The 25,178-nt window shown below is 40.0% G+C and overlaps 1 protein-coding gene across 1 annotated transcript in view; it reads right to left on the bottom strand.

The window, feature by feature from the left end:
• LOC117289634 (probable G-protein coupled receptor CG31760) overlaps positions 1–22,757 on the bottom strand; it is an 89,972-nt gene extending 67,215 nt beyond the window's left edge. Inside the window, exons 1-2 of the mRNA XM_033770844.1 lie at positions 22,577–22,757; positions 5,212–5,347 (exon numbers count right to left, since the gene is read on the bottom strand). Of these exons, the coding sequence (XP_033626735.1) occupies positions 5,212–5,347; positions 22,577–22,704 (264 nt within the window). The 5' untranslated portion in view covers positions 22,705–22,757. The remainder of the gene's footprint in view (positions 1–5,211; positions 5,348–22,576) is intronic.
• Positions 22,758–25,178: the final 2,421 nt, after the last annotated feature.

Genomic DNA, 25,178 nt, shown 5'->3' with positions numbered 1-25,178 from the left:
TTTTGAAGACATCCAAGCGCTTAGCATCCTATGAAAAGTTCGCTCTAATCACCAGTAAATTTTATTGTTTATTTTTTCGATCATCAAATTATTAGTCAAGTACGACTAATAATCTGCAAAAGGTCCGAGAAAAGGAGTACATGTCGCATTGTTTTCGGTAATATGGGTATCATCATTTGTAGAATATGTATTACACAGGCTTGATGTGTTCAATGACAAATAACTAATTTATCCTTGAACAAAACCTTTGATGTTTTGGTTCCATAAGGCACTGCACACTATTGGTAACTACTCAAAATATTTGTTAGCAAAAAAACTTACTTAGTACCGAGCAATGGAGAGCTGTTAGCGAGAGTGTAAAACATTGTGGTAAATGGCTCCCTCTAAAATGATGTAGTTCTTGAGAAAGAAGTAATTTCTCACTCAAATAAGACCTCAGCTGAGGTTTCGAAATCAAGGCATCTGAAAACTTGTGCGACAAAGGTGATTTTTCAATATTTTCTCGCAACTTCGACGAACAATTGGGTTCGAATTTTCATAAGTTTGTTTCTTAAGCGAATGTATTATAAGCGTTGTGTCTCGCCTGTTTATCAAATGCAGATCTCTAACACAGAATTACTTTGCAGTTTAGGTTAGTGAGGAACTAAATTCCGTGCGTCACCAAAACAACCGTGGACTCCGAGTAGTTAGGTCGTCACTGTGCAAGCGTACTGTGGACTGTTTTAACACTCTCCTAAATTGCTCTAGGTCCCTGTGTGGTTGTACAAATACTCTTCAATGGTTTTCGTTCTTCGTTTAATTTACGTTATAGTGTATTACAGAGGAGGTTACTCTTGGAACTTAATCTATGCAAACACACAGACGATGTGTTTAGTAACTTCAGTGTCGAGAACAATTATGTTTTTTGCTTGACAACTGAACTATGATGAAGTCTTTGAGTTGTTTCAGTCAACGCTTAAGGTGTTTATGATAACAATACAGATTCTGAGTTAGTTTTTGAGCACTTCTCCAATTCTTTTGAAACAATTTCCTTGATTTGTTCTTCACCAGATGACAATTTTTCGATGATTGTTTTTGGCAATATCTAGCAAAGTTTTCCAACAGTCATCTTTATTTCTATCACTTTTCGATTAGCTGTCTTCGACTAGTTTTCTTCCACTAGTTTCTGTGTGATATTTTGGAGTACCTCTTGAAACTTTTCGAGCACTCATCGATGACCAATAATTGCCCCGATGGAAACGTATTTCAGCTCTAAACCTCACTTTATTCCCAGCAAGTTTTTTTTTCTTCAGTTGTTTATCGACTGAATTGAAACTCCCCTGGGGAGGTTGTCGATTTCAACCATAAGGAGACTCCAACTATTCACCACACCGCGGACTCACACTCGGGTATAGAATGACGATAAGTACGGTGGGAATATTTTCCTCTCAAGTACAGGAAAAGGAGTGCAGTCCTTTAAAATTAAGATCGATCCAGGCACTTGCTTGACGCTCCATTCAAGGGAATCTGCAGATCTGGAACACTCCCATCAACGGGGAATTCCCACTGACAGCTATCGGAGGCAAAATAATGAAATTAACCGATTAGGGTGGACAATGGGCGAGGGGGTCTTTATGAATAGGCGCCGTGATGGCCTGCATAGGGTTGAGGTGGCAGGCAGTGTACGGGGATGAACCCATGTTGACGGAAACCTGTAAACCTCGTTCCCATCGCGTCATTCACTCGTTGTGTTTGTCAATCAGCCTGCACAGAGTGACAGTAAAGCGTGTTTCAAGCAATGTAGCACGTCGCGAATTTGCCGTATTCTTCACAAATTTTCTCTACAAACCTGAACTTTTCTTGGTTCAAGTTGAACCATGGTCACTTATGAACTTTCTTTGACTAAAAATGTTTCTCCTACGGCAGGCAGACCATATAGCGTTCGTTCTGGCGAAACGAAGAGTTTTTACACCAACAAATTCCTCTTCAGGGGCACATACCCCAAAAAACATAGAATAAAGTGTTCATGCAAACTTTCACTTGACAGTTTGCAAACTTTCACTGTACTTTTCGAGTTTTTACACAAACAAATTCCTCTTCAGGGGCACGTACCCCCCCAAACAAAAAAAAAAACATAGAATAAAGTGTTTATGCAAACTTTCACTTGACAGTTTGCAAACTTTCACTGTACTATTCGATTCTTTGTACAGTTTGCTTCATCGACACTTCCACTGTTTCAATTTATACTAAACGTTGCCTTGGATCGGGCGAGTTGGTCTTTGAAAAGCGTTTGAAACCGTTTGTTATAAAATGCATATGGTCAGAAAGATATTGTAAAAGCAGATTACAATTATCCGCACAAACATGCCTCGAAACTGCACGGTTTTCCTTTTACCTTTGCGACTAACACAGTCGCCATTTATGGGAGTCAAATTGTTGACTCACATAAATGGCCGACACTGTGAGTTCGCAAAGTGAAAGGAAAAACGTGCAATTTCGAGGCAAATTTGTGTGGCTCACTGTATTCTACTTTTAAAAAATCTTTCTAAATAATTATAATATAGACATTTCATAATAATCGGTTTCAAACCCTTTGTATAAAGCCAACTCGTCCGATCCAAAGCAACGTGTTCCTTTGAACCTGTATTTGCTTGCATACTAAGGATGTCCACAACTTAATAGAAATACTTGCTTGAGTCTTCATAGGAGTGTCGAGAACTCATTTACATTGATATTTAGTTGACGTGAAGTACTGCACGTATGAAGGGGGACTAAACCCCGCCCATTTTCTAGTTAGTAGCCCCAAGTGGTTCGATCAGAGCTGCCATGATAACCTGAAACCCATCCCGTTTCAGAATTACTTTACCTTTTGTCCTCTCCTCCGGGAATAGTGGTTCGACCAGACAAAAATTGTTTCCCTATAATGTTCCGTTTGATCGATAGCATTATTTCCAAGTTCCCGGAAACCAAACACCGGTTGCGTGTTGACGTATTCCCTTTCTCACGACGCAGACATTTTCAGTTTGTTCCACCTAAGGCAGACAGTGATGGGGTTCTCTGACTGGGGTAGCCAGACTATGACGTCAGTATAATTGTTCAAAACGATGCGCGCGTGCACAGTAGTATAGGGTCAGGGAACTAGACCTCTATTATTTTTCTTATCTAGTTTTGTAATGAAACCAAGTATGCCTCATAAGTTAACCTAATCAGTGTAGTTTGTAAGCCTGAGGTAACCTGTAAACAAGGGCGCTTGCCAAGTGAACCAGAAAACCGGGGCTAACCCCTACTCTTTCGCACTAACGTATGGACGATGTGACCTTTACATTCAAACAGCCCTCTGTTGACAGTAAGAGTGCATACACTTTCTACCTGGTTGCCAAAACACAAAGGGCATGCCCGGCGGTATGCGCGCGAATCATGTCATGGTTTTCGAGTGACGTCAGAGGTCACATCGTTTATACGTATCTCGCTCAACGACACAGTGCGTAGACAGGGACTCGAACCCAAACCCTGCTGAACGGTAACACAACAGCTAGTGTCAGGTGCTCTGAACTGCCCGCCCACGACACAGCGCAGTTTTCATTAATGTGTACTTGAATGTTTTCTTGTAAAATCAGTCTGGTCAGTGTAAACTATCACATGTCTTAATTCACGCATGTTAGTCATAGCATTGTCTTGTCCATGACCTTCTGTTAACGTAACATGCAACACGGTGACTTTTGGTCTAACGTTGCACTTTAAAATGTACTTTCCTGATTCTTGTACATTGGTTTTTAGTCTGGTACCAATTGTATGCAAGTATGATCATAGAGTAAGGACTCAGTCCTTACTCTAAGGTAAATGATTCACGGTTGTGTAAGCGGGAATTCAGCTACTGAAAAAAACTTGTGGCGCTTGTATTCACAATGTGCCAAGTGGTCCTCTCAGATCTGCCACCCTCACCTGTCACGAGCCATCAACACAAAAGATTGATACTGTGTATTACTACGGATTCCATTCACTAGGCCCCAAACTAACTTCTTTCTTACAAAAGGCAATCTCATTTCTTGTTTAGACGCTCGGCCAGTAGCTTTCATCAGCAGGCTCGCTCGCCTGTCGATGAGAGCTACGTTTCTCGATGCACACCCATTCCAACATCGCTACAACGTATTGCAACGGCCTTGCCCTCTATGATTTTAGTAAAATCGTGAACTTCCTTGCATCGGGCTGTTCATGATGAAGTTCTTTTAGTGCTGTTGGCTGTCGTGGTAATGAACTCGCATATTAATGTCGCGTGATGACGCGTGGACGCGCGTTGGAAACATCATGCTCTCCGGAGTGACTGTTTTATATTAAGAAGGTGACTGCTCTTTGATTTCGACACCCGTATGTTTCGACACCCAACATTCCGACACCAATATTTTGACAACCCCCAGATTCAGAATGTTGTTTATGCAAGGCCTACAGCCAGGTAAGGATTGTGGTTAGGTTTAGGTTTAAGTTTTGGTTTTAATAGGGCTGTTGGGGTTGAGTTTATGTTTTTGAGTTATGGGGTTTCAGTTGGGGTAGGGATAGGGTTAGGGTTAGGTTTAGGGTAAGAGTAGGGGTTAGGAATTTATCAATATAAACCACAAGGGAAACTGACTGAGTAAATTTCGAAATGACTTTTGGGGTTGAACAACGAATTGACTAGAGTGAGATTCAAACCAACGACCTCCGGATTAACGTGCCGGCGCTCTACAAACTTAGCTTTCTAGCCCTATGTTGGCAGTGTCCCTATTTTGTCAATATCTTTGTTTGGGGTGCGAACTTATAATTATCTGAAAAAAAATCGCATCCCCTTAAGGTGATCCCCTGGCTGCCGCTTCCAAGGTTGTATCGTAGTTTTGGTGTGATCCCTGGCTACACGGCAGCTAACGGTTGTATGGCTTCTGACTTGCTCCCCGAACAAAGATCTTGACAAAATAGGGAGACCGCCAACATAGGGCTAGATAGCTCAGTTGGTAGAGCGCCGGCACGTCAATCCGGAGGTCGTTGGTTCGAATCACACTCTAGACAATTCTTAATTCAACCCCAATAATCATTTCAAAATTTACCCAGTCAGTTTCCCTTGTGGAACAACAACAACAGGATCGACCCCCAAAAAACAACGATGTTTCATTTAGCAAAAGTCCTTCGTCGTATTATCAGTTTGCCAAAGCTACTGCATTTTTAAAGGATTCAAGTTAATGTTTTCATCTTTTGTTTACTTACCTCTTGCGAATCGTTGTGACATCTGTCTGAACCGGCAAATATGTTCTTTTCGTTCCTATCATTAGGCTCATTTGGATCTTCTGGACACTGATTGATGTCGATTGCACGCAGATCAATATCAAGACCACTCGTTCCTCTAGGTTAATAAAAAAATACAAGAAAACCTTGTTTAATAGGTGTTCCTAACCATCAGAAAGGTATATTGAAAATGTTATAGTCCGCAGAATCACTATAGTTATAGTAAAAGGTATTCTGCAGCATCAATATAGTTATAGTGAAAGTATATTCTGTACCATCACTGTAGTTCTAGCGAAAGGTATTCTGTAGCATCACAACAGAGAGAGATGTATATTCTGCAGAATTATACTATCGTCATAGTGAAAGGTGTTTTCTGTTGCATCACTATAGTTAAAGTGAAATGTATTTTGCCGCAAAGCGTTTGGTGTTGCTGCAAAATACAATACTATAATAAGTTGTAGGTATTGTTTTCTGCAGCATAACCAATTATTGTTAAAGCCTTCCATAATAACTGGTAGTATTGCAGAAAACCCTAACTACTCAGTTTAGTTATATTGCAATCCTTACCATTGTTCTGGTAATCATACTTTCGTTGTTATAGCTACGTATTGTGCCAAAGCAACTCCATGAAATTGGGTGCTGGTTTTATCAACCTTGTTAAAGATTCTTCAGACATAAAAATGCATCCTGACGCAAACAATAAGTAGACCGCCATTTTAGAATTGCGAGTTCTGAAGAAGGAACAAAATCGCTTCACTTTTACAATTTGCGTGAGGTATACGAACCGGGCCTTTAGCAATTGGCCTTTAGTAAAAACAAATAATCCTGTGTAGTAAAAACAAACATCCGGTTTCGTTAAGGAGTGAATGCTTTGATTCGTGATATTATATTTTACTGTATAAGGAACAGGTAATAGTCTATACACGATAAGCTCGTCATATTTTGATAACCATAAACTATTATCTTCGACAAAATGTGACCCAAGCTACATTCCTATTAATTTGTAAAGCCTACCTACATGATAACATCATCTAGATGCGCCCATAGTAAAGAGACAGCAGACGAGGGTCAATTCGCGGCACACGACATAGCGTGACCTTAACATGCTGCTCGGGGTTCCCCCTCTATACCCTTGGAGGATTGTGCTATAAATAAGGGGTGCCGTATTACATAGTGACCCTAGGGACCCTTTTCCCCGACTTCACACCTCAAATCAAGAAAGAGGAAAGCCCCTGCTTGCGAGCGTACGGGCCAGTGTGTGATAAACCCGACCGGGGTGACCGTCGGGCACCCCAGCACTGGAGCGTTTACTCCTAGCCGCCAATGGCGCCTCGACGGCCAACTGAGACCGGGTCTAATCAGATGGCCGCCGGTTAAAATCGACAAGGAGAAGGGTGGAAGATGAATCGAGTCATTCTTCATGGGGTTAAAGAAAACATTCTTCCAGTCGCTTACTGTTACCTAGAGCTAGTAGAGGGGGGATCTACGACTGAGCAAGAGAGGTTTATAAAGAAAATATGAATAAGTGAAATAGAAAAAGACACATAGGAGAGAGAAAAAAAACCTAGAGAGTAATAATAATAATAATAAGACTTGTAATGCGCACATATCCACCCTGCTGGGTGTTCAAGGCGCAGTAAAACCAAAAACAAAACAAAAACAAAACACAACACAAAGAAAAACAGACACAACAAATTAGTCATTGAAAACCTGTGACATAAGATAAGTTTTGAGAAGAGACTTGAATTTTGCGGTACAAACACAAGATCGAAGATTAAGTGGTAGAGAGTTCCAGATGCGTGGCGCGGCTGAAGAAAAAGACCTGTCACCCCATGAGTGTCGAGACTTGGGTTCAATGAGGAGAAGCATGGAACTTGATCGAAGATTCCTTGATGGAGTGTAAACTTGAAGCAGTTCAGAAATATAGTGGGGAGCCTTGCCATTTAGAGCTTTGTGGACAATGAGGATCAGCTTGAAGATGATTCGTTGAGAGATAGGGAGCCAGTGTAGTTGTTTCAGAATGGGGGTGATAAAACAGGATTTTCTAGACAGTGTCACAATGCGGGCAGCAGTATTTTGGAGCCGTTGAAGTCGGGAAATCTGGTTGTTAGGAAGACTGTAGAGAAGAGCATTGCCGTTGTCAAGACGAGAAGTAACAAATGCGTTAATGACCTTTTCAGTGGCACTTTTGTCCAAGTACTTGCGAATCTTACCTATATTCCTGATGTGATATGATGATAAACGAACAATATTGTTGATGTGTGGCTGAAGTGTCATCGATGAATCAAAAATAACCCCCAAGTTCCGAGCTTTCAGCGAGGGAGCTATCCGAGCATCACCGATGGAGATGTATGGCACTGAAACCTTAGTTAACTGTTGACGTGACCCAAATAAAAGGAACTCTGTCTTATCATCATTTAACTTCAGGAAGTTTTGTTGTGTCCAACGTCGAATCTCTTGGATGCATTTCTCAAGTCTTGTAATAGATGCATTGGCGTTTTCTTGAGAAGATTTAAACGTGATGTATAGCTGAGTGTCGTCTGCGTACACATGGTAATTCAGATTAAATTTGAGGATTATGTCACGAATCGGTAAAGTGTACAGCGTAAACCACTGTTTGTTTGAGGAATCAATGTTACATGTTCGCGCTATGGCTGACCCGGGGGTAAATGTTAAAGTTCGCTTAGCCAATGGGCATTCCTTTCAGATGGCTCCGTGTTCGTTTTCAAGCTTCACCTAGTGTGCTTCATTTCATTGAAAATCACGGAATGAACTCCATCCAAACTGAAAAGCAAGTTTTGTAATAAATAAATAAAAATATAAAAAAATCAAGTAGCCCGGCACGTAGCTCAGCACCTAATTGTATCCCGGTACCTACATATGGCCTGGCACTTAAATATAGCCAAGATTCTGAAACCTAGGCCAACTCTGTAGGCCTACCTAAATTTATGAAAACACAAACTGTGTCTAAAAGTAGCCCCAATCCTTTAGCCCAGCACCTCAATGTCCCATAAGCCCAGCGCCTAATGCAGCCCAGAACATGCACATATGGAGCCTGAAACCTTAATTGTAGCCCAACCCCTGTATCTAGCCCAGTATCATAATGTATGCCAGATGCACGGTGCCTAAATGTAGCCCAGATCCCATACATATGGAGCCTGAAACCTTAATTGTATCCCAACCCTGTACCTAGCCCAGTACCATAATGTATTCCGGATGCACGGTGCCTAAATGTAGCCCAGATCCCATACATATGGAGCCTGAAACCTTAATTGTAGCCCAGCCCTGTACCTAGCCCAGTACCATAATGTATTCCGGATGCACGGTGCCTAAATGTAGCCAAGATCACGTACATTATGGAGCCTGAAACCTTAATTGTAGCCCAGCCCTGTACCTAGCCCAGTACCATAATGTATGCCAGATGCACAGTGCTTAAATGTAGCCCAAATCCAGTACATATGGAGCCTTAATCCTTTATTGTAGCCCCACCCTGTACCTAGCCCAGTACCATAATGTATTCCGGATGCACGGTGCCTAAATGTAGCCCAGATCCCGTACATATGGAGCCTGAATCCTTAATTGTAGCCCAGCCCTGTACCTAGCCCAGTACCAAAATGTATGCCAGATGCACGGTGCTTAAAATAATGTAGCCCAAATCCAGTACATATGGAGCCTGAAACCTTTATTGTAGCCCAGCCCTGTACCTAGCCCAGTACCATTATGTATTCCGGATGCACGGTGACTAAATGTAGCCCAGATCCCGTACATATGGAGCATGAAACCTTAATTGTATCCCAACCCTGTACCTAACTGCTGCTTGCTGGTCGCCAGCGCCTAAATGAAGCCCTGATCAAGTACATGTATGGAGCCGCTCTAGTACCCCAACGTTTTACCTAAATCTAGCACCTTAAATGTACCCGAAGCCGTGCACCCAAATGAAGCCCAGATCCAATACCTTTATGTAGCCTGAACCTAGTAACACGAAGGTACAGGGTTTGGGCTAATAGACTTCGGCTCGATTTCACAAAGCGTTAAAATTCATCGAAAGGTAAATTGTCACTGGTACCATAGTGATTTGTGTTGTGACATCACACTTTACTTAGCAACTATGATTGATTCGCAGTCAGGATCGATCTTAGCTCTTTGCAAAATTGGCCCCTGGGTCCGTCCTGTAATTTAATAATTTCCAAATAAAATGGGTTAACAAAAAATTACTGGACAGATTTCTACAAATAGCGGTAAATTTGAACTGTGCGTAAATTCGAGAGATCTTCAAAAATCAATTTCACTTATTGTGTAAGAAAAAGCTATTCAGTTGCTCCATGCGACTTAAAATGATACCGTTTCATTTCAAAATCATATACTTTTTGAAGGAAATCTGTAGTTGCGCCTATTCTGTTGAATGCCAATTTCGCAAGGCTTGAAAGAACCACTTATAAGTCAAGCTGAACAAAAAGTTTTTTAAATTGTCATTGCTGCAAGTGAAATTGGACGACAGTCTCAACCAAGGAGGCAAATTTACTTTAATTCGAATCAAAGAAAAAGGAAATAGTCTGCAATTTGCCGAAAATATCCAGGGTTAATTATGTTCTGGAGAGATTTTGTATACGGCAACCCAGTTTCGGCAGATAATAATACCACTCTTTTTGTTTGGTAAGAGGACTGGACTAAAAACTTGTTCTGAAATCGATCATCATTAGGGCGTACCGATCGACTTTGAAAGACGAAAGAAACTCTTTTACTCTAACTGTATCTTTAAGTTAATTCACCCCCATGAGCCAAATGACGAGGGAAATTGCAGCAGTCTGTTCGGCCATTGTACAATATATCAAAACCATTGTGTAACACTCTCTCAAAAATTATATTGAAATCCACTCACCAGTGACAACTGCAGAAAACTGTGTCCGTAGTTCTAATCGATGAAAGTGAATTACCGTCTAAAACTTTAAGGGGGTAAATGATTTTTTCCTATACGGTAGTTGATTTAAGCTTTGGATGGGATTGTTTCCGGTGATTTTGTGCGGGGATGTTTCTTAAATCTAACCGTTTACAGAAATCTATTTTAGTGTAAGAACAATAAAATCAAAATGTTTTTGTCTTTGTAGCGGTTATTCAATCGGCACTTGCTGTTAACGACTCCCCGTAGTAATCTTGGAGAAAATATTTCAGATTATTGACGACACTGGCTACACTTTTAGAACTCCAATTAGAGACAGAATTATTTATTGACTATCTCTCAATTTTGTTTGCAGTGAAATCACAAGAATCAGTTATTATCTTTTTAGTTCCAGTAATGACCTTCTGTCGGGCGACTGTTGTTATCAGAACCGAAATGCACTCTTCATTTGGACTGAAAACACCCCCATGTGTTCCCGCCGTGCGGTAAAATGGTCGATGATATGTTAGAATTGCTGCCAGACACTAGATGATTTGTCTCCGGGTTGCGTTCTGTAAGAAGACAGATTTTTTTTTTTACAGAGAGTTTGTGCGAGCCGGGAAATAAAAAGACGAAAAAAAAAAATAGAATCGTATTGAGGGAAACAAGAAGAGCACAGGGCTCGAGGAGCTTTTGGGGGCGACTGATTGATAAGTTGGAGTAATAAAATGGCTGAGCAACAAACGTCACGACACCCCGAGGTATTACAAAAAAAACTCGACCGATGTTAGTCTCGCCGGTAGCTCCTTCAAGTTTCACGAGATGAAAGTCTTCTCATTAAACCAGTGCAACTTTCTTATCAAGCTGTAAATTTGGCCCCGGAGGGAGTGCACGGTGCAAGCGCGGGTGAGTAGTGACAGCAGAATACTGATATAGCAATGTGCGACGTAAAAACAAGAAGAGGGGGAGAAGAAAAAATAAAATGAAATTAAAATGGCGCGCAAAAATGGGACGTAATTATGTTGGCGGGAAAATTGACGTACTTTGCTAATAACAAGGACTTTATTATAGAGAAAATGGACTCGTCTAATCGAATCAGAAGGGTTCCACAGACTGAATTAGCGGATGTGACTTATGAAGTTACGTTTGAAGGAATGACATGACGATAGGTGCTCTCCAATCAGTCATAGTCTCTCACTATCAGGAGACAGTGAAGGAAATACAGCCTTAAAAAAACAGATTGTCTGAGAAGATAAAATTGAACATTCAACATACATGTTGAGTTATACTGGTGTGACTGAATCTGATTGCTCTCGACTACTCTCGAAGTTTTTTTTGTTCTAACAAGTTATTGGGCTTCTTCACTTCAACGACGGAACACTTGATACGCAGCAAATTTAAGAGGAGTCTTAAAGACCAAAACATATCGGATTCGATGGCATTAAAATTCGTTCACGATAGTGCCAAGGCGGTTATACACAAACCAAGGGAATGTTATAGAGCTGCTGGTTGATTTCCAGATAGACATAAGACTTCTTCTTTATGTGTGTGTCTGTGTGTGACCGTTCATCTCATTGCTTGCTTTAGCAACGCCATAGTTTGCTTAATCTAAGACATTCAATCCTGCGCTCACAGTATCCGGTAGCATAGCCGATACCAGATTGGGGATACCACGTAGTTTTTGCACGTCCACCTTCAATTTTAAGCGCATGAAATACGGGGGCAACATTCAAAACCCTTCCAATCTTCTTCATCAGTATAAAGCGCATGAAATACGGGGGCAACATTGAAAACTCTTCCAATTTTCTTCATCAGTATAAAGCGCATGAAATACGGGGGCAACATTGAAAACTCTTCCAATTTTCTTCATCAGTATAAAGCGCATGAAATACGGGGGCAACATTGAAAACTCTTCCAATCTTCTTCATCAGTATAAAGCGCATGAAATACGGGGGCAACATTGAAAACTCTTCCCATCTTCTTCATCAGTATAAAGCGCATGAAATAAGGGGGCAACATTGAAAACTCTTCCCATCTTCTTCACCCCCTCCCCCCCCCCCCACACCTCCTCCATGGTAACAGACACCGGTGCTGTATTCAGCATGTACTGTTGGAAAGAGTGGCACTGGAATTTATAAATACAGTATGTACAACTATACATCGAGTGCAGCGCGTGTCGCCAGTGTATCTAATGTGATTTGCCATCATCAGAGGTTTGGGGGCTAATGCGGACGGGTTAATTGTGTTCAAAGTAACACATCAAACTTGTCGGCACGTACAGCGAATTACGAATTGATAGTAGATGACGGGAATGTTTTAGTTTTAATTTAAGAGGGAACCCAAAACGGCTTTTTTGTTGGGAGAGAACATAAATACGATAGAAGCGGGAGGGTAGTCCACGGTCAACAATACGAAGGCTTATTCGTAAAGCAAGAAGAGGCATCAAATTAAAGCGAGAAACGCCCGCAGGCTTGTCCTGTAGTCTATACTGAAATTCGCTTCTCTTTTGGAACGAAATAATAGTCAATAAAAAAGAAGAGAGAAAATGGGCTTAAGTTGGGAGCACCGTCGGGTCAGAGTTGACTGAGTTGACGAGGTTTGTTTGACACGAGTGTCGGACAAAAAGGTATGTCGGACACGGGCAGACAAATCGATTTTGTCAGACAAAGTGGGTTGGACGTCATGCATTGCCATAGTAAGAAATGAAGAAACGTGCATCATGTGCTTGTATGGGTAATCTGATTGTCCTATTTCCCCCCGGATGCATTTCATGCGCAACTGAGTTTCACGTTAAGCCTTTAGTCCAATGATCTAGTTCACTGAGACGCAGAAAGCCTTTTGTTTCAAACAGAAGTGAGAAGTATGGGGGTTAAGAACCTTTAGCCAAGGCTCAGGTCGGGCACATTTGTAGTCTGTTTTACTGTTGTACACGCACGAGATTGCGACCTTGTGCTGCAGCAATTGCAGCATCTATTTTTACCGCCTTAATATCGAGGTTCCTTCAATATATCGATCTTATCCAGCAAATTGTTCTTTAACGTTCTGAGATTTGTCCCTGTACATGCTTTCATTTTGCTTCGTATTAGCAGGTCGATATAAATACATACGACAGAGCTAATTTGTGTATGGGGCTTTAGTTATGCCTTTATAACGTCAAAAATGCGAGAAAATATTGGGGGAAAAAAGGGAAAAAACTTGTCACACGAGGTCGTGTGCTTTAGGATGCTTGATTTCGAGACCTCAAAATCTAATTCTGAGGTATCGAAATCAAATTGGTGGAAAATAACTCCTTTCTCGAAAACTACGTCACTTCAGAGGGAGCCGTTTCTCACAATGTTTTATGCTATCAACCTCTTCCCACACTGTTGGAACTGCAACATCGTATTTTTGCAACAAAAATTAAGTCACAACCTGAACATTAATTTCGGAGCTCTTGATCCTTTATAAATTTATACGGGGATCGCAGGCTACGCTGAATATAAATAGATAGTTTGTTATCATGCTGTCGTACAAAAAGATCCCCAGGTGTGAAATTGCCATGAAATAAAATTGCTTTAATCTCGTTTGTATCTGCTATTGATATTTTCTTGTTGACATAAAATTGGAATCCATGGAAATAAAGAATGGAAAATCTAGAACTCTAACTTAATAAGGCATATCGGGTATGTATCATATGCAGGTCTACAATCGTTCGTAGTATCAAACATCAATGCCGCGTGTTTTCCAATGCCACTATCGTTAGTAGGTCTCTTTATTATAATGCTTGAAGGTCTCGGTCGGGGGGGGGGGGTCGGAGATGGCTTGCAGCATGGTAGATATTTTAGTTTAAAAAAAAAGCTCGTGTTTCATGAACAAACCATAGACAGAGTCGGTTTCTATACACAGCTGACAGAAAATGTTTTATTCTGATCATTTTTGGTTTCTGTTTTGTGTGTGTCGGTGCTTTCGGTTTTGGTTTTAAGGCTGTATTTAGTCCACGTGCAAATCAATCGCCTTCCTAAGCAAATATATACCGGTGATACATCGTTAGTAACCGAGTACAATTTAAGGAACACGCTGCCTTAGATCAGTCGAGTTGGTCTTTGAAAAGCGTTTGTAACCGTTTGTTGTAAAATGCATATGATTAGAAAAATATTTTTAAAGTAGAATAAAATGATCCACACAAGTATCACTCGAAATTGCGTGGTTTTCCTTTGTACCTCGTCGAAAAACACGGGAGTCAATTTTTTTGACTCACGTTTTTGACTCCCATTAATGGCCGACCGTGTTATATCGCAAAGTAAAAGGAAAACCATGCAATTTAGAGGCAAATGTGTGTGGACCATTGTATTCTACTTTTAAAACATCTTTCTAACCATATGCATTTTTTAAGCAAGGCAACGTGTTCCTTTAATGCTGTTCCTTTTCTTTGACTGTTAACCTTAAACTACTCTGTTTGCTGTTACGTTATGCACGTTGTACAATGCTTATTTGCTTATACAGTATGGACATAAATATGAATTGAATTTAAATCATCAGTCAAGTTGCTAAGATGGACGCATGTAACTTTGCCAACCGGTCAAAACACCCGGATCCATTTTGTTTAAAACCTTATACATTTGGGATTTTGAATGTGTTGTTGTATACTTGAAGGCACTGGACACTTTTTGTAGTTGTCAAAGGCCATTCTTTTTACTTGGTGTATCTCAATATATGCTTAAAAAACAAACCTGTGGAAATTGGAACTCAATATTGATCGTCTAAGTTGAAAGAAGATAAAAGCCACCCTTGTAGCACAAGTTGTCTGCTTTCAGATAATTAAATTCGAGACCTCATCCCTCGAATTTTATTTCAAATATTTTAGTGAAAAACTAATTATTTAGCAAAAACTACGTTATTTCAGAGGGAGTCGTTTCTCACATTGTTTTAATATATCATCAGCTCCCTTTTGCTCGTTGCCAAGCAAGTTTCTATGCTAACACTTATTTTGAGTAATAACCAATAGTGTTCAGTTCCTTTAAAGGAACACGTTGCCTTGGATCGGACGAGTTGGTCTATAAAAAGCGTTTGTAACCCGTTTTTTCATAAAATGCATACTATTGGCAAGATGTTGTAAAATGAGAATACAATGATCCACAAACATTTGCCTCGAAATTGCGTGGTTTTCCTTTTACTTTGCGTACTAACACGATCGGTCATTTATGGGCGTCAACATTTTGACGCCCATAAATGGCCGACGGTGTTTGTCGACAAATAAAAGGAAAACCACGCAATTTCGAGTGATACTTGTGTGAATCATTATATTCTACTTTTGAAATATCTTTCTAATCGTGCATTTTATAACAAACGGTTACAAACACTTTTGAAAGACCAACTCGACCGATCCAAGGCAACGTGTTCCTTTAAAGTGAATAAACATGAAAACAAAACAGTAAATAATTATGAAACATAAGAGTCATCCCCTGGAGAAAGACATATTTACTTCCGGTGATAGTCACTTTCAAAATCAGTAGATATAAAGACCCACATAATCTAGTCTAGCCTTTTAAAAATATACCGCAAACACAATTATCCATAGTGTGAACGGCTTTGTATTCAGCCCGGGGCAGGAATGAAAGGAAATCCAGTTACTTGAACTAAAGATCCAATTATTGTCTGATTAGGAGTCAACATGGCCGCCGGATTAGTACTGGTATCACACAATATTAATGTGTTATATTCACAAAGTTTCGAGCTGGTCGACCCCTGGATGCAAAAGCTGACTTCGTTATAATGTTGAAGTGTGTTGGGTAATTTGTTGCAAACCGTAATCTTGAACCTTCGAAGAGGGCACCACATGTCTCTGTGTTCACGTCTGAAGACCATAGCGTGTATAACATGAATACATATGTGTTATTCATTTCATATTAGTTACTCTTTTATACATTGCATTGAAACAACTGCTTGTCCGTTCCTATCTTGTTTCCAGCTAACTAAAGTAAAGCAGTTATAGGGTATGGCCATGAAAAGCAAAGTGTAAATTTAGTTTTGGTTCGTTTTAATCCAATTAAATGTAGATGTATAAAAAAAACTAACCTGTAAAAATTCCATTTCAAAATAATGGTCACGGTTTTAAGATATCGCCGAAACTCTATGGTGAATATTATATCCACAAAGAAAGAGAAGTCCCCCATAAGAAAAACAATATGAGAAACGTTTCTGAAAGTAGACGCTTCTCAGAGTCACATTTTGGATACAATAACGGATCTTTTTTACAACTACATTGCTTCGAAATGAAACGTCTCGCAAAATGATTTTTTTTTTCTATCGAAAGCTTCTGTATGTTTGTTTCTAAAGAAAAGTTTTATTGCAATTAATTTTAATTTTAGTTTCTAAAAGTGACTTCCCTTGTATGATAAAACGTTCAATGTTGTATTCCTTGCCTTGCTGTTCCTTTCAACCTGTTCAAATTCAAAGGGAACGTGATCTAGGGAAAAATCGAGGAAATGCTGAACGCAAAACCATGATACTTAAACATCCTTTTTTCTGTCTTAAAATGTCTTCTAAAATGCATCTCGAAGTAATATAAAACTGTAATTATTGTTCATGACACGCATGTTGCATCCATTCATTCTTGCTGAATATTCCCGTGACGTTTAGTTCCCATTGTTGTTTCTCCCTTGACGTTCTTTTCAGTGGCCATCCCTTGTCTCTTTGTCTTTTGTTTCTCCCTTGACGTTCTTTTCAGTGGCCATCCCTTGTCTCTTTGTCTTTCCCGTACCCTTTGGTAAATCTCACATATTAAATTCCAAGCTCAAAGGCCAGCCATTGTCGCTAATTTCGTGCACATGCTGCACGGCGAAATCATTTTCCTAAAAATCACTTTTAAATTGTGGTCTCTTCACTCTCAAAGCTCGCAGGTACGGATTGAGACCTTGATTGGTTGTCGCAGGGGAGCCTCGTGACCCACTTCACGCCGTCCCAGAGTCCCGGAACCTCAGTACAGAAATTTAATTCTTTTTTTTTTAGTCCAATTCTATGTCGCTTGGGCAAAGTTTTTTGGGTCGCCTTAACACAGACTCCAGGGCCAATTTTCATACAGATGATTCAAAAGACAACCATGCTCGGAACCTTTCTGCTAAGCAAAACATAAGCAGGCTACCAGTCACAAATTGTACTTGTGATATGGTACTTTGGCTGGTAACCATGTTCTCGTGACCATAATATTGTTGTGCTTAGCTACTTGTTTGTGCACAAGTCGGACACGGATGTTTTAGAGTGTAGGTAATTAATTGTACTGTGCCTTTTGATAATAGAAGCATGTATTTGTCTCACGGTCTTCGTACGTCTTGAGAAAGATATTTTGGTCATCGCATATTTCTCATTTGAAAAAAAAGAAACAATTACGCGGAATAGTGAGCAATTAAAAAAAATGTAGTTTTTGCTTGCGTTTTTTGTTTCTTCTTCAATATTTCCTTAACCAATGGCCAACTCTCTTACGGTTACCAAACCAAACATGTTTCTCTTGTTCTTGTCATATTCTGACTGGTGTTGCCAAATCCAATTATTGTCTCATGAAACGAACATTTCCCTCTTAAATTCTCGCCTATATTCCCCGAAGGAGAAAGGTAGGCCTTTTTGGCAAAAGTAAACAAATCATTTCATGAGAAATGATTTGCATTCCGTGGCTTGTTGTAAGAAACCTGCAAATCATAATGTGTATTCCTTATACGCCTAACTTTTCCACAACTTATGTTTTATAATCAAATCAAAGAGACCTTGCGCGAAGTAATTTTTCCCTTGGCACTTCGCAGCGAACATTGTGAAAATAAGGACAAGCACACTTCAATGATTTGTCAGCAGTGGGCGTGCAATTCTGTTCAAGCCAAGTATTAAAGCGGCATTCTGCACGGATCTGATGTGGAAACACACCCCTCGGCTTTGTTTGATAATTTAAGTTATTGGATTAAGTCTCGGATTTACTAGTTAGCCACAATATCAACGGATTATGTCAGGGAATTATGTATTGGATTAAATTTTGAACTGTTGTCACTTCGTCTTCATGGTTAGGAAATTTTACCCAAAACAAGAATTCATGACGGGCCATTATTTTAAATTGTAGTTTTTTGTGTGACACCTGTTTTAAACCTAAGCTCACAGCTAACTAACCATTCTACAAATTCAAATATGTTTTGGACTCATTGTTTGCTAGTTTTCAACATTTTCTATATTATGCATATTTGCATGAGCCAGCTGGTCTGACATACATCGCGCAGAACCAACCGGACTAGAAACTGCCCAGTTGAGGTGCTCACTCTCTTTCAGTCTTCCGCCGTGTTCAGTTTTCCGGGTGACGTAGACGGACATTTCAGCACGTTGTTCGACCGGTTTTAGCTTTCCGGCGTGTTCAGTTTTCCGGGTGACGTAGCCAGACAGAAATACCGCCGCGAGTACCCTGGCGAGTACTGTAGTTCAGCGAAATAAAAATAAATAAATAACTAAATAAAAAAAAAATAAAAAAAAACGGTATTAAATAAATTTAATAAACTAAACCAGAATAATAAAAAAATTATTCTGCTTCTCTGACGGTCCATCGGTATATGTACCACTGGTTAAATACAGGATAATTTGCTTGGTCTGCACAGTAAATTCTCTATACGATCCACGCGTTCGCCGCTCGTTGTACTCGTGGACGCCGCCATGACAGCTACCGGAGAGTAACACGGATGACTCAATACGGCACTAAACATGGACTACTTTCGCTTGCTGTGCGCAGGCATTGCATGACGTAATGTTTCCGTATTTGGTCATTCGGAAAACTGAACACGGCGGAAAGTTGAAACCGACACACCGGGCAAGCGGAGTGGATAAGAGAAAATAATTTACATAATTCATTTCCATTCAGATACAGACACATTCTCAGCGAATTGCGATGTTCCTTCAGAGCCACCATACAGTGAAACCGGGGGTGCCTCAAAGGTGCTGTTTTACAATATATATCCACCTTCAATAGATTATCCAGCTGAAACATTGCATTTATTCAAGCCGAGCAATAACATTCCAAATTTCATGTAATCAAAATGTAACGTCGGTTTAATTTAATTGTGTATTTTTAAAGGCAGTGGACACTATTGGTAATTGTCAAAGACTAGCCTCCACAGTTGGTGTATCTCAACATATGCATAAAATAACTAACGTGTGAAAATTTGAGCTCAATCGGTCATCAATGTTGCGAGATAATAATAAAAAAAGAAAACACCTTTGTCACACGAAGTTGTGTGCGTTTAGATGGTTGATTTCGAGACCTCAAGTTCTAAACCTGAGGTCTCGAAATCAAATTCATGGAAAATTACTTCTTTCTCGAAAACTATGGCACTTCAGAGGGAGCTGTTTATCACAATGTTTTATACCACCAACCTCTCCCCATTACTCGTCACCAATAAAGGTTTTATGCTAATAATTATTTTGAGTAATTACCAATAGTGTCCACTGCCTTTAAAGGTACATTCATGCTTTCTTGTGAAACTTTGTTCAAATGCGATTTTTTTTTTTTTTTGGGGGGGGGGGGAGGGGTGGGTTATCTATTCGACAATTTCATCAAATAAAACAGTTTAAAGACAACATTTTTTATTACACATCTAACAGCACAATTAGCGCGTATAACAGGATGAATTCGAAACGAGAAGAAAGGTTCAGTTTAGATTTGGGAGAAAAACCATGAACAGTGAAAACCCACGTAACATGCAGGTAGGAACTTAAAACCCAATCCGCATGCAAGGCTCCGGTCTGAGGTGGGATCCTAACCGTGATCCACAGAGGTGGCAGACAGGGAAAGAAACCACCTGATCCCCACGTTCGTCTCACGCATGATTGCAGTATACAATAAAAAGACGACGGTGTTGTGCGACTGACGGAAACATATGAATGATTTAATTTTGGTCTGAAATTTAGAATCAGCCAACTGTCAGACTGAACTAATCAACATTACGGAAATTAATCACGTACTTTGTGTCTATGGAAAAGCCCGTAAGCTCATTTATCATAATAATAAAACATAACTAATATAACGCATCAATTTCCTTTACCTTAGTGCTGTTGTGACTTATTGTTAAATGCAAGTTGTGCAACAGCAGTTGATTTGGTACATTTGTATATATTATTTGCAACATGTAACAGCAGTTGACTTTTGACATGTGCTTCAGTTTGTTTATGGGCGACGCCATCTTGTTTTTTGTGTTCACTGCTTGAGGGTGGTTTTTTGATGCAACAGTTCTTTGCTCCTACTCTCGACTTGATAACTTTATTTAAGCTTCGTTTGGGTAATCAGGAAAACCCTTATTGACTGTCATTATACCTAACTGTTAACCACCAGACTTAGCTTCGAGTACTGTGAGACGATTTTAAGCATCATTTATCTGTGGAAGACTGTTCGTCTGGTTTGAGGTACTACGTTGAATGGCCGTCGCCTGTGACTGACACTTAGACGAGTTGGTCTGGATGGTCATCTTTATCAGTGCTTTTAAGTAAGTAAACTAACAGCTTTTGAGTTTTATTTCAGTGCCCTCGTCATTGGGCCAACAACATTCCTTAATCCATTCTTTGCTCCTTTGGGATTATACAACCCGTAGAAGTAGAAGTAGTAATAAAACTAAACATTGTGGAAGCTGCTCTTAAAAACTGCAACAATGCATTTGTATGTCAATAATGCAGTTCAAAAAAACAATTCATAGTTTGAATTGCATGAGACCCCTTTTCTCCCCATAAACTTCTTTTAAATATTAGCTGGCTCAGTGTTCTATTGCCACGCTTCCCTCACAATCTCATTATTCTGATGTCAAGTGTCACACCGTGTCATTCACTAAATAAGATAAAAGTGAACATTTTGCAAACAGACAAGGCGTCATTACATAAGTGTACAGACATTTATCATAACATAATCTGCAAAATGTCTTTATTCTTGGTCCCAACCTTAAAGAAGTGCAAATAATCTCCGGAGCAACGGCTGTGTGACTCCCGACAGATTTCAAACATTGCCACCCCTTGCAGGGCGATAAAGTCCCACTCTACACACACATTGCCCGGGTCGGCCCTACGCTTCGCCAAGGCGTCGAGTATCAAATTTAAATGCAAAATTATTCCCACTATCATATTCTTTCGAATGGCAAAGCAAATGTAAAGATTATATTCGGTCGTTGCAGACGTTTTGCTTATTTCTCGGGGGAATGTTTTCAGAAGATGCTGGTGATCGATTATTAAATTTCTCCTAAGACTGAACAGCTGTTATCAGCCAAGACCGGGCAAACATTTTATTATTTGAGTTGTTTTTTTGAACACGTCTGCCGTTTGTCGGTTTGGTTTACCCGTCTTGCCTTTTGCAACTCTACCCATCTGTTCCTAGATTGCCGATATACCTAATGTTTCTTGTTCCTTAGGTTACATCGAGGGACATTATATCTTGAGTGGTTGAACTTAAAGAGTGTGATCTGTGTTTGAAGAGGGAAAAGGGCAAAAAACGTAGAAATATTTTGTAAAAGCTTCAAAAAAAAACCTTAACTGTATAAAAAAAACGTTAAAAGCTTTAGAAAATGTAACAAGTAAGTACCTTGAAGAGTCATGTCAACGTGAAGGCAGCTAAATTGGTTGTTATTCATGGTCCAAAAGTGATGGGAAAATGGTAAAAACAGTCTGATCCCGCAATGATGTGAGATTGTGAAATAACGTAAATACATTGGCAGGGAGTATAACCCCTATTAAACAAAGTACACAACAAATGGGGAAGCAATGTAGCGAGTGGTTCAGTTACGCAATAAATCAATAGGGCGTGACCGTAGCCTTGTGTAGCCGTGATGGCGGTATTCCGAATCCAGCCATCAACAATTGTGTCACTTTGTACTGCTTGGGCTCTGACTGACGGACAAGCCAACGACTAGATTTTACCAATAGACCGTAAAATGCACCAATGGTTAATGTTCATTTAATAAAAGCAACACATTTCCTGTCAAAATAATAACGCCGCATACACTTTATTATGGTTGTTAAACTTGCATCGGGGATAGAGAATATTAATGTTTGTTTTTATTACCATACACCGATATGTTTTAACACTGTATACTCAGTACTTTCCCGAGTCCTGTGAAAAACATATCACAGGCATATTACTTGGGTGGGATTCGAACCCAAGACCCTTATAATTCTAGAGCAGATTCGAACCCACGACCCTTGCAATTCTAGAGCAGTGTCTTACCAACTAGACTACCGAGGTTGCCCGGTAGCTAAAGGCGGTTCGAATCCTATGTTATGGCAGCGGGTACCGCAACGATATAAGAGATGTTCGAACCCCACCCGAGTAATATGCATGTGACATGTTTTGACATGACTCGCAAAAGTACTGAGTATACAGTGCTAACACACATCGGTGTATGGGTAAAAACTAAAACTAATACCGCATTAACTGTCATTAAATTTCTGATGAGTCATATTGGAAATATTTCGAGCACAGCAATCAAAACTTACTTGAAATAGTAGCTCCCGTTGGGATGCGATCCAAGGAATGGCACCGTGTACGTTATCATCCAGATATTACCCCCTTCGCAGTCGAAATATGGCGCACTCCAATGGCCGTCAGCGTACGTAACCAACATGTTATCGGCTAGCTCCGGTGGTCTCTGGTCTGTGTCATTATACCGATGTATGAAGGTTGCTGCAGAGAGTGTGAGAGATATTAAAAAGAACAATCAATATTTATATTAATTAAGGGGTAAAATAAGCAACATTGGTTTTTAAAACAAGATTGAATTACCTTTGCGTTCCCTTTAACCTTTAGAATTAGATTTATTCAGTGCTTAAGTGCTCGCACCAATCTGATGTGTACTTTTTTGCGAAGGTTAATTATCAATCAATAGTGTGCACTTTTGTCAACCGATTTGGTTTAAGGCGCGGGTGTCTGAATTCACGTCTATGGCTTAAGAAGACCATAACAACGATAGCCGGAGGCGCAGCCACCAGTGCTGGCTTTCTTTTTCTAATGATGAAGTATTTCCATGTAGTGGTCGTGGACTAGTGAAGTTTACCTTGTCGTCACACAATACAATGAACGATTTCTTCTTTCTTTGTCATATGTTTTATTTACCCTATCCATGCTCGAGAACTGTAATCTTCGCAACAATTCTCTTTAGCTTACACAATGCACGCGTTTTTTTGAGTATTATTAAATTTAATTGTATGTATGGAAATGAAATTTCGTCATTAACTATAGCTTACACGCCTGAGGAAACCTTTAAGCAAACGTCTTTCTATGCAAACCATGAGGCTATCCCCCCCCCCCTTACTCCACGATAAGTGTTCAAATTTACATGCAGTGCGGTACTGGTCCTAGTATGGTACCTGCAGCGAGTATTTGTCCCATCCCTAGGACAAAGCAAATAGTGAGAGTATCTTGGACATACGTGCCACGACCGCCGTCCACCGGGACGCGACCCCGGTCTCTAGCTGGTCAGGAGTCCGGTGCTCCGAACCGATTGGTCACAATTCATGTGTTTTGAGTCTGAACTGTTAAACAGCACATACATCTAGACAAATGTATGCAACTATTTTTTAGTTTGATGAAAAGCACAGTAGTTGGGTAGCGAGATCGCCTTCCTAAGAAAGCGAATAATATAACCCGACTTTCGGAGTGTCGGTTCTGAATATTTACTCACACACACACACAGATCCAGTCGAATTGTTGGACATCGAAGTTGACGCTGAATGACGGTGAATTAAAAACAACAAAACTTCCCCAAACGAAGTGACCACTTTGCGCTCGTTCCTGGCACGGGAGAAGAGGGTAGATGTCTCGGGCGGGACTGTTTAAACAGACTCGCTCACTTAACCAAGTTAACGTACTCTCGAGAGTCCAATTTTACAAAGCTTTAAAGATGCATACTTCTTAACAGTCCAAAAACTGGGGCACTCTTTCGAGTGCTCATTTATTTCTCCGGGAAATGTAACAATTCGATTACACACCCAGTGGATTGAGCGGGCAATTTAAGAAAAAATTATGTTAGATAAATTCGATAGGCTTATTTATAATTTCGATGATTGAATAAACGACGCGTAGCGCCGAGTGGCATTTCCATAGTACTCATTTTGTAGTGGTACGCAGTCCCTCAACGGAATAACTCTTAGGGACATATGCTACATTCACTGGGTTCCGTGTGTAAAGTTCATGAGGTGTCAGTGTTTGTTTTAGTATGTCTATTTGACTACTTCTAGAATGCTTCTACTGGGTCTCTGTAAAGTTTGATGTCGCTCTCAGAACTCCGTAGTTTGACAATTCTCAAATACAAATAATGTGGTTACGTCCATGATTAAAAGTTACGTTCGTTACGGCATACGTAAACGTATTTAGGGTAACACGGATGATGATGCACACACTGAGAAACACTTCTGACTATTTTACATAATTTGTGGTGGGTTAAAGGCAGGGTATGCTTTTAGTAATTGCCGAAGACGAGTCTACTCACTTGGTGCTTCCCAACATACATAATTTATAAAGTATTGCATATTCAACTGGTCATCGAAGTTGGTCATCGGAATTGCAAGTAAACAATTAAATCACCCTTGTTGCTAATGCACAGAATGTGTGTTTTCAGATGCATGATAAAGGCCTTATTTATGCCTGCCCCCTTTCTCGGATTCAAATGTTTTAAATTGTGAAATTATCCGCCTTTCTAAAACTGCATTACCTTTAGGAGTGTTTTTCTATAAATTAAAAAAGGCTTTATAATATCAGCATCTATTCAGAGCACTTTTTTACCAAGTAAAGTTTGGAGTAATTACCAAAGGTATCCAACACCTTTAATGAAGTTTGGCTTCATTTAAATATACAACTTGAGATTGAATAGTGTGTCAATTATTGGTGGGACAGCTTTCAACAGTTTATAGAGAGCTTTCGTAGACAAGATAAGATCACATGTGTCACTATTTAAAAAGGAACTCGGCAAGTCTTGCATAGTTCATGATAGAGCCTGCAGTGTGTGTGTGTATGTGGATGGTATGCAAGAACTGCGTGTAATGTCTCTGCGTGTGCTCTTTTGGAGACCAAAGACAAAACAAAAGGGAAAACATTATAGGG

Source organism: Asterias rubens, chromosome 4 (genome assembly GCF_902459465.1).
Source record: "Asterias rubens chromosome 4, eAstRub1.3, whole genome shotgun sequence".
Taxonomy (NCBI): domain Eukaryota; kingdom Metazoa; phylum Echinodermata; class Asteroidea; order Forcipulatida; family Asteriidae; genus Asterias; species Asterias rubens.
This window is presented reverse-complemented; position numbering and strand designations above follow the sequence as displayed.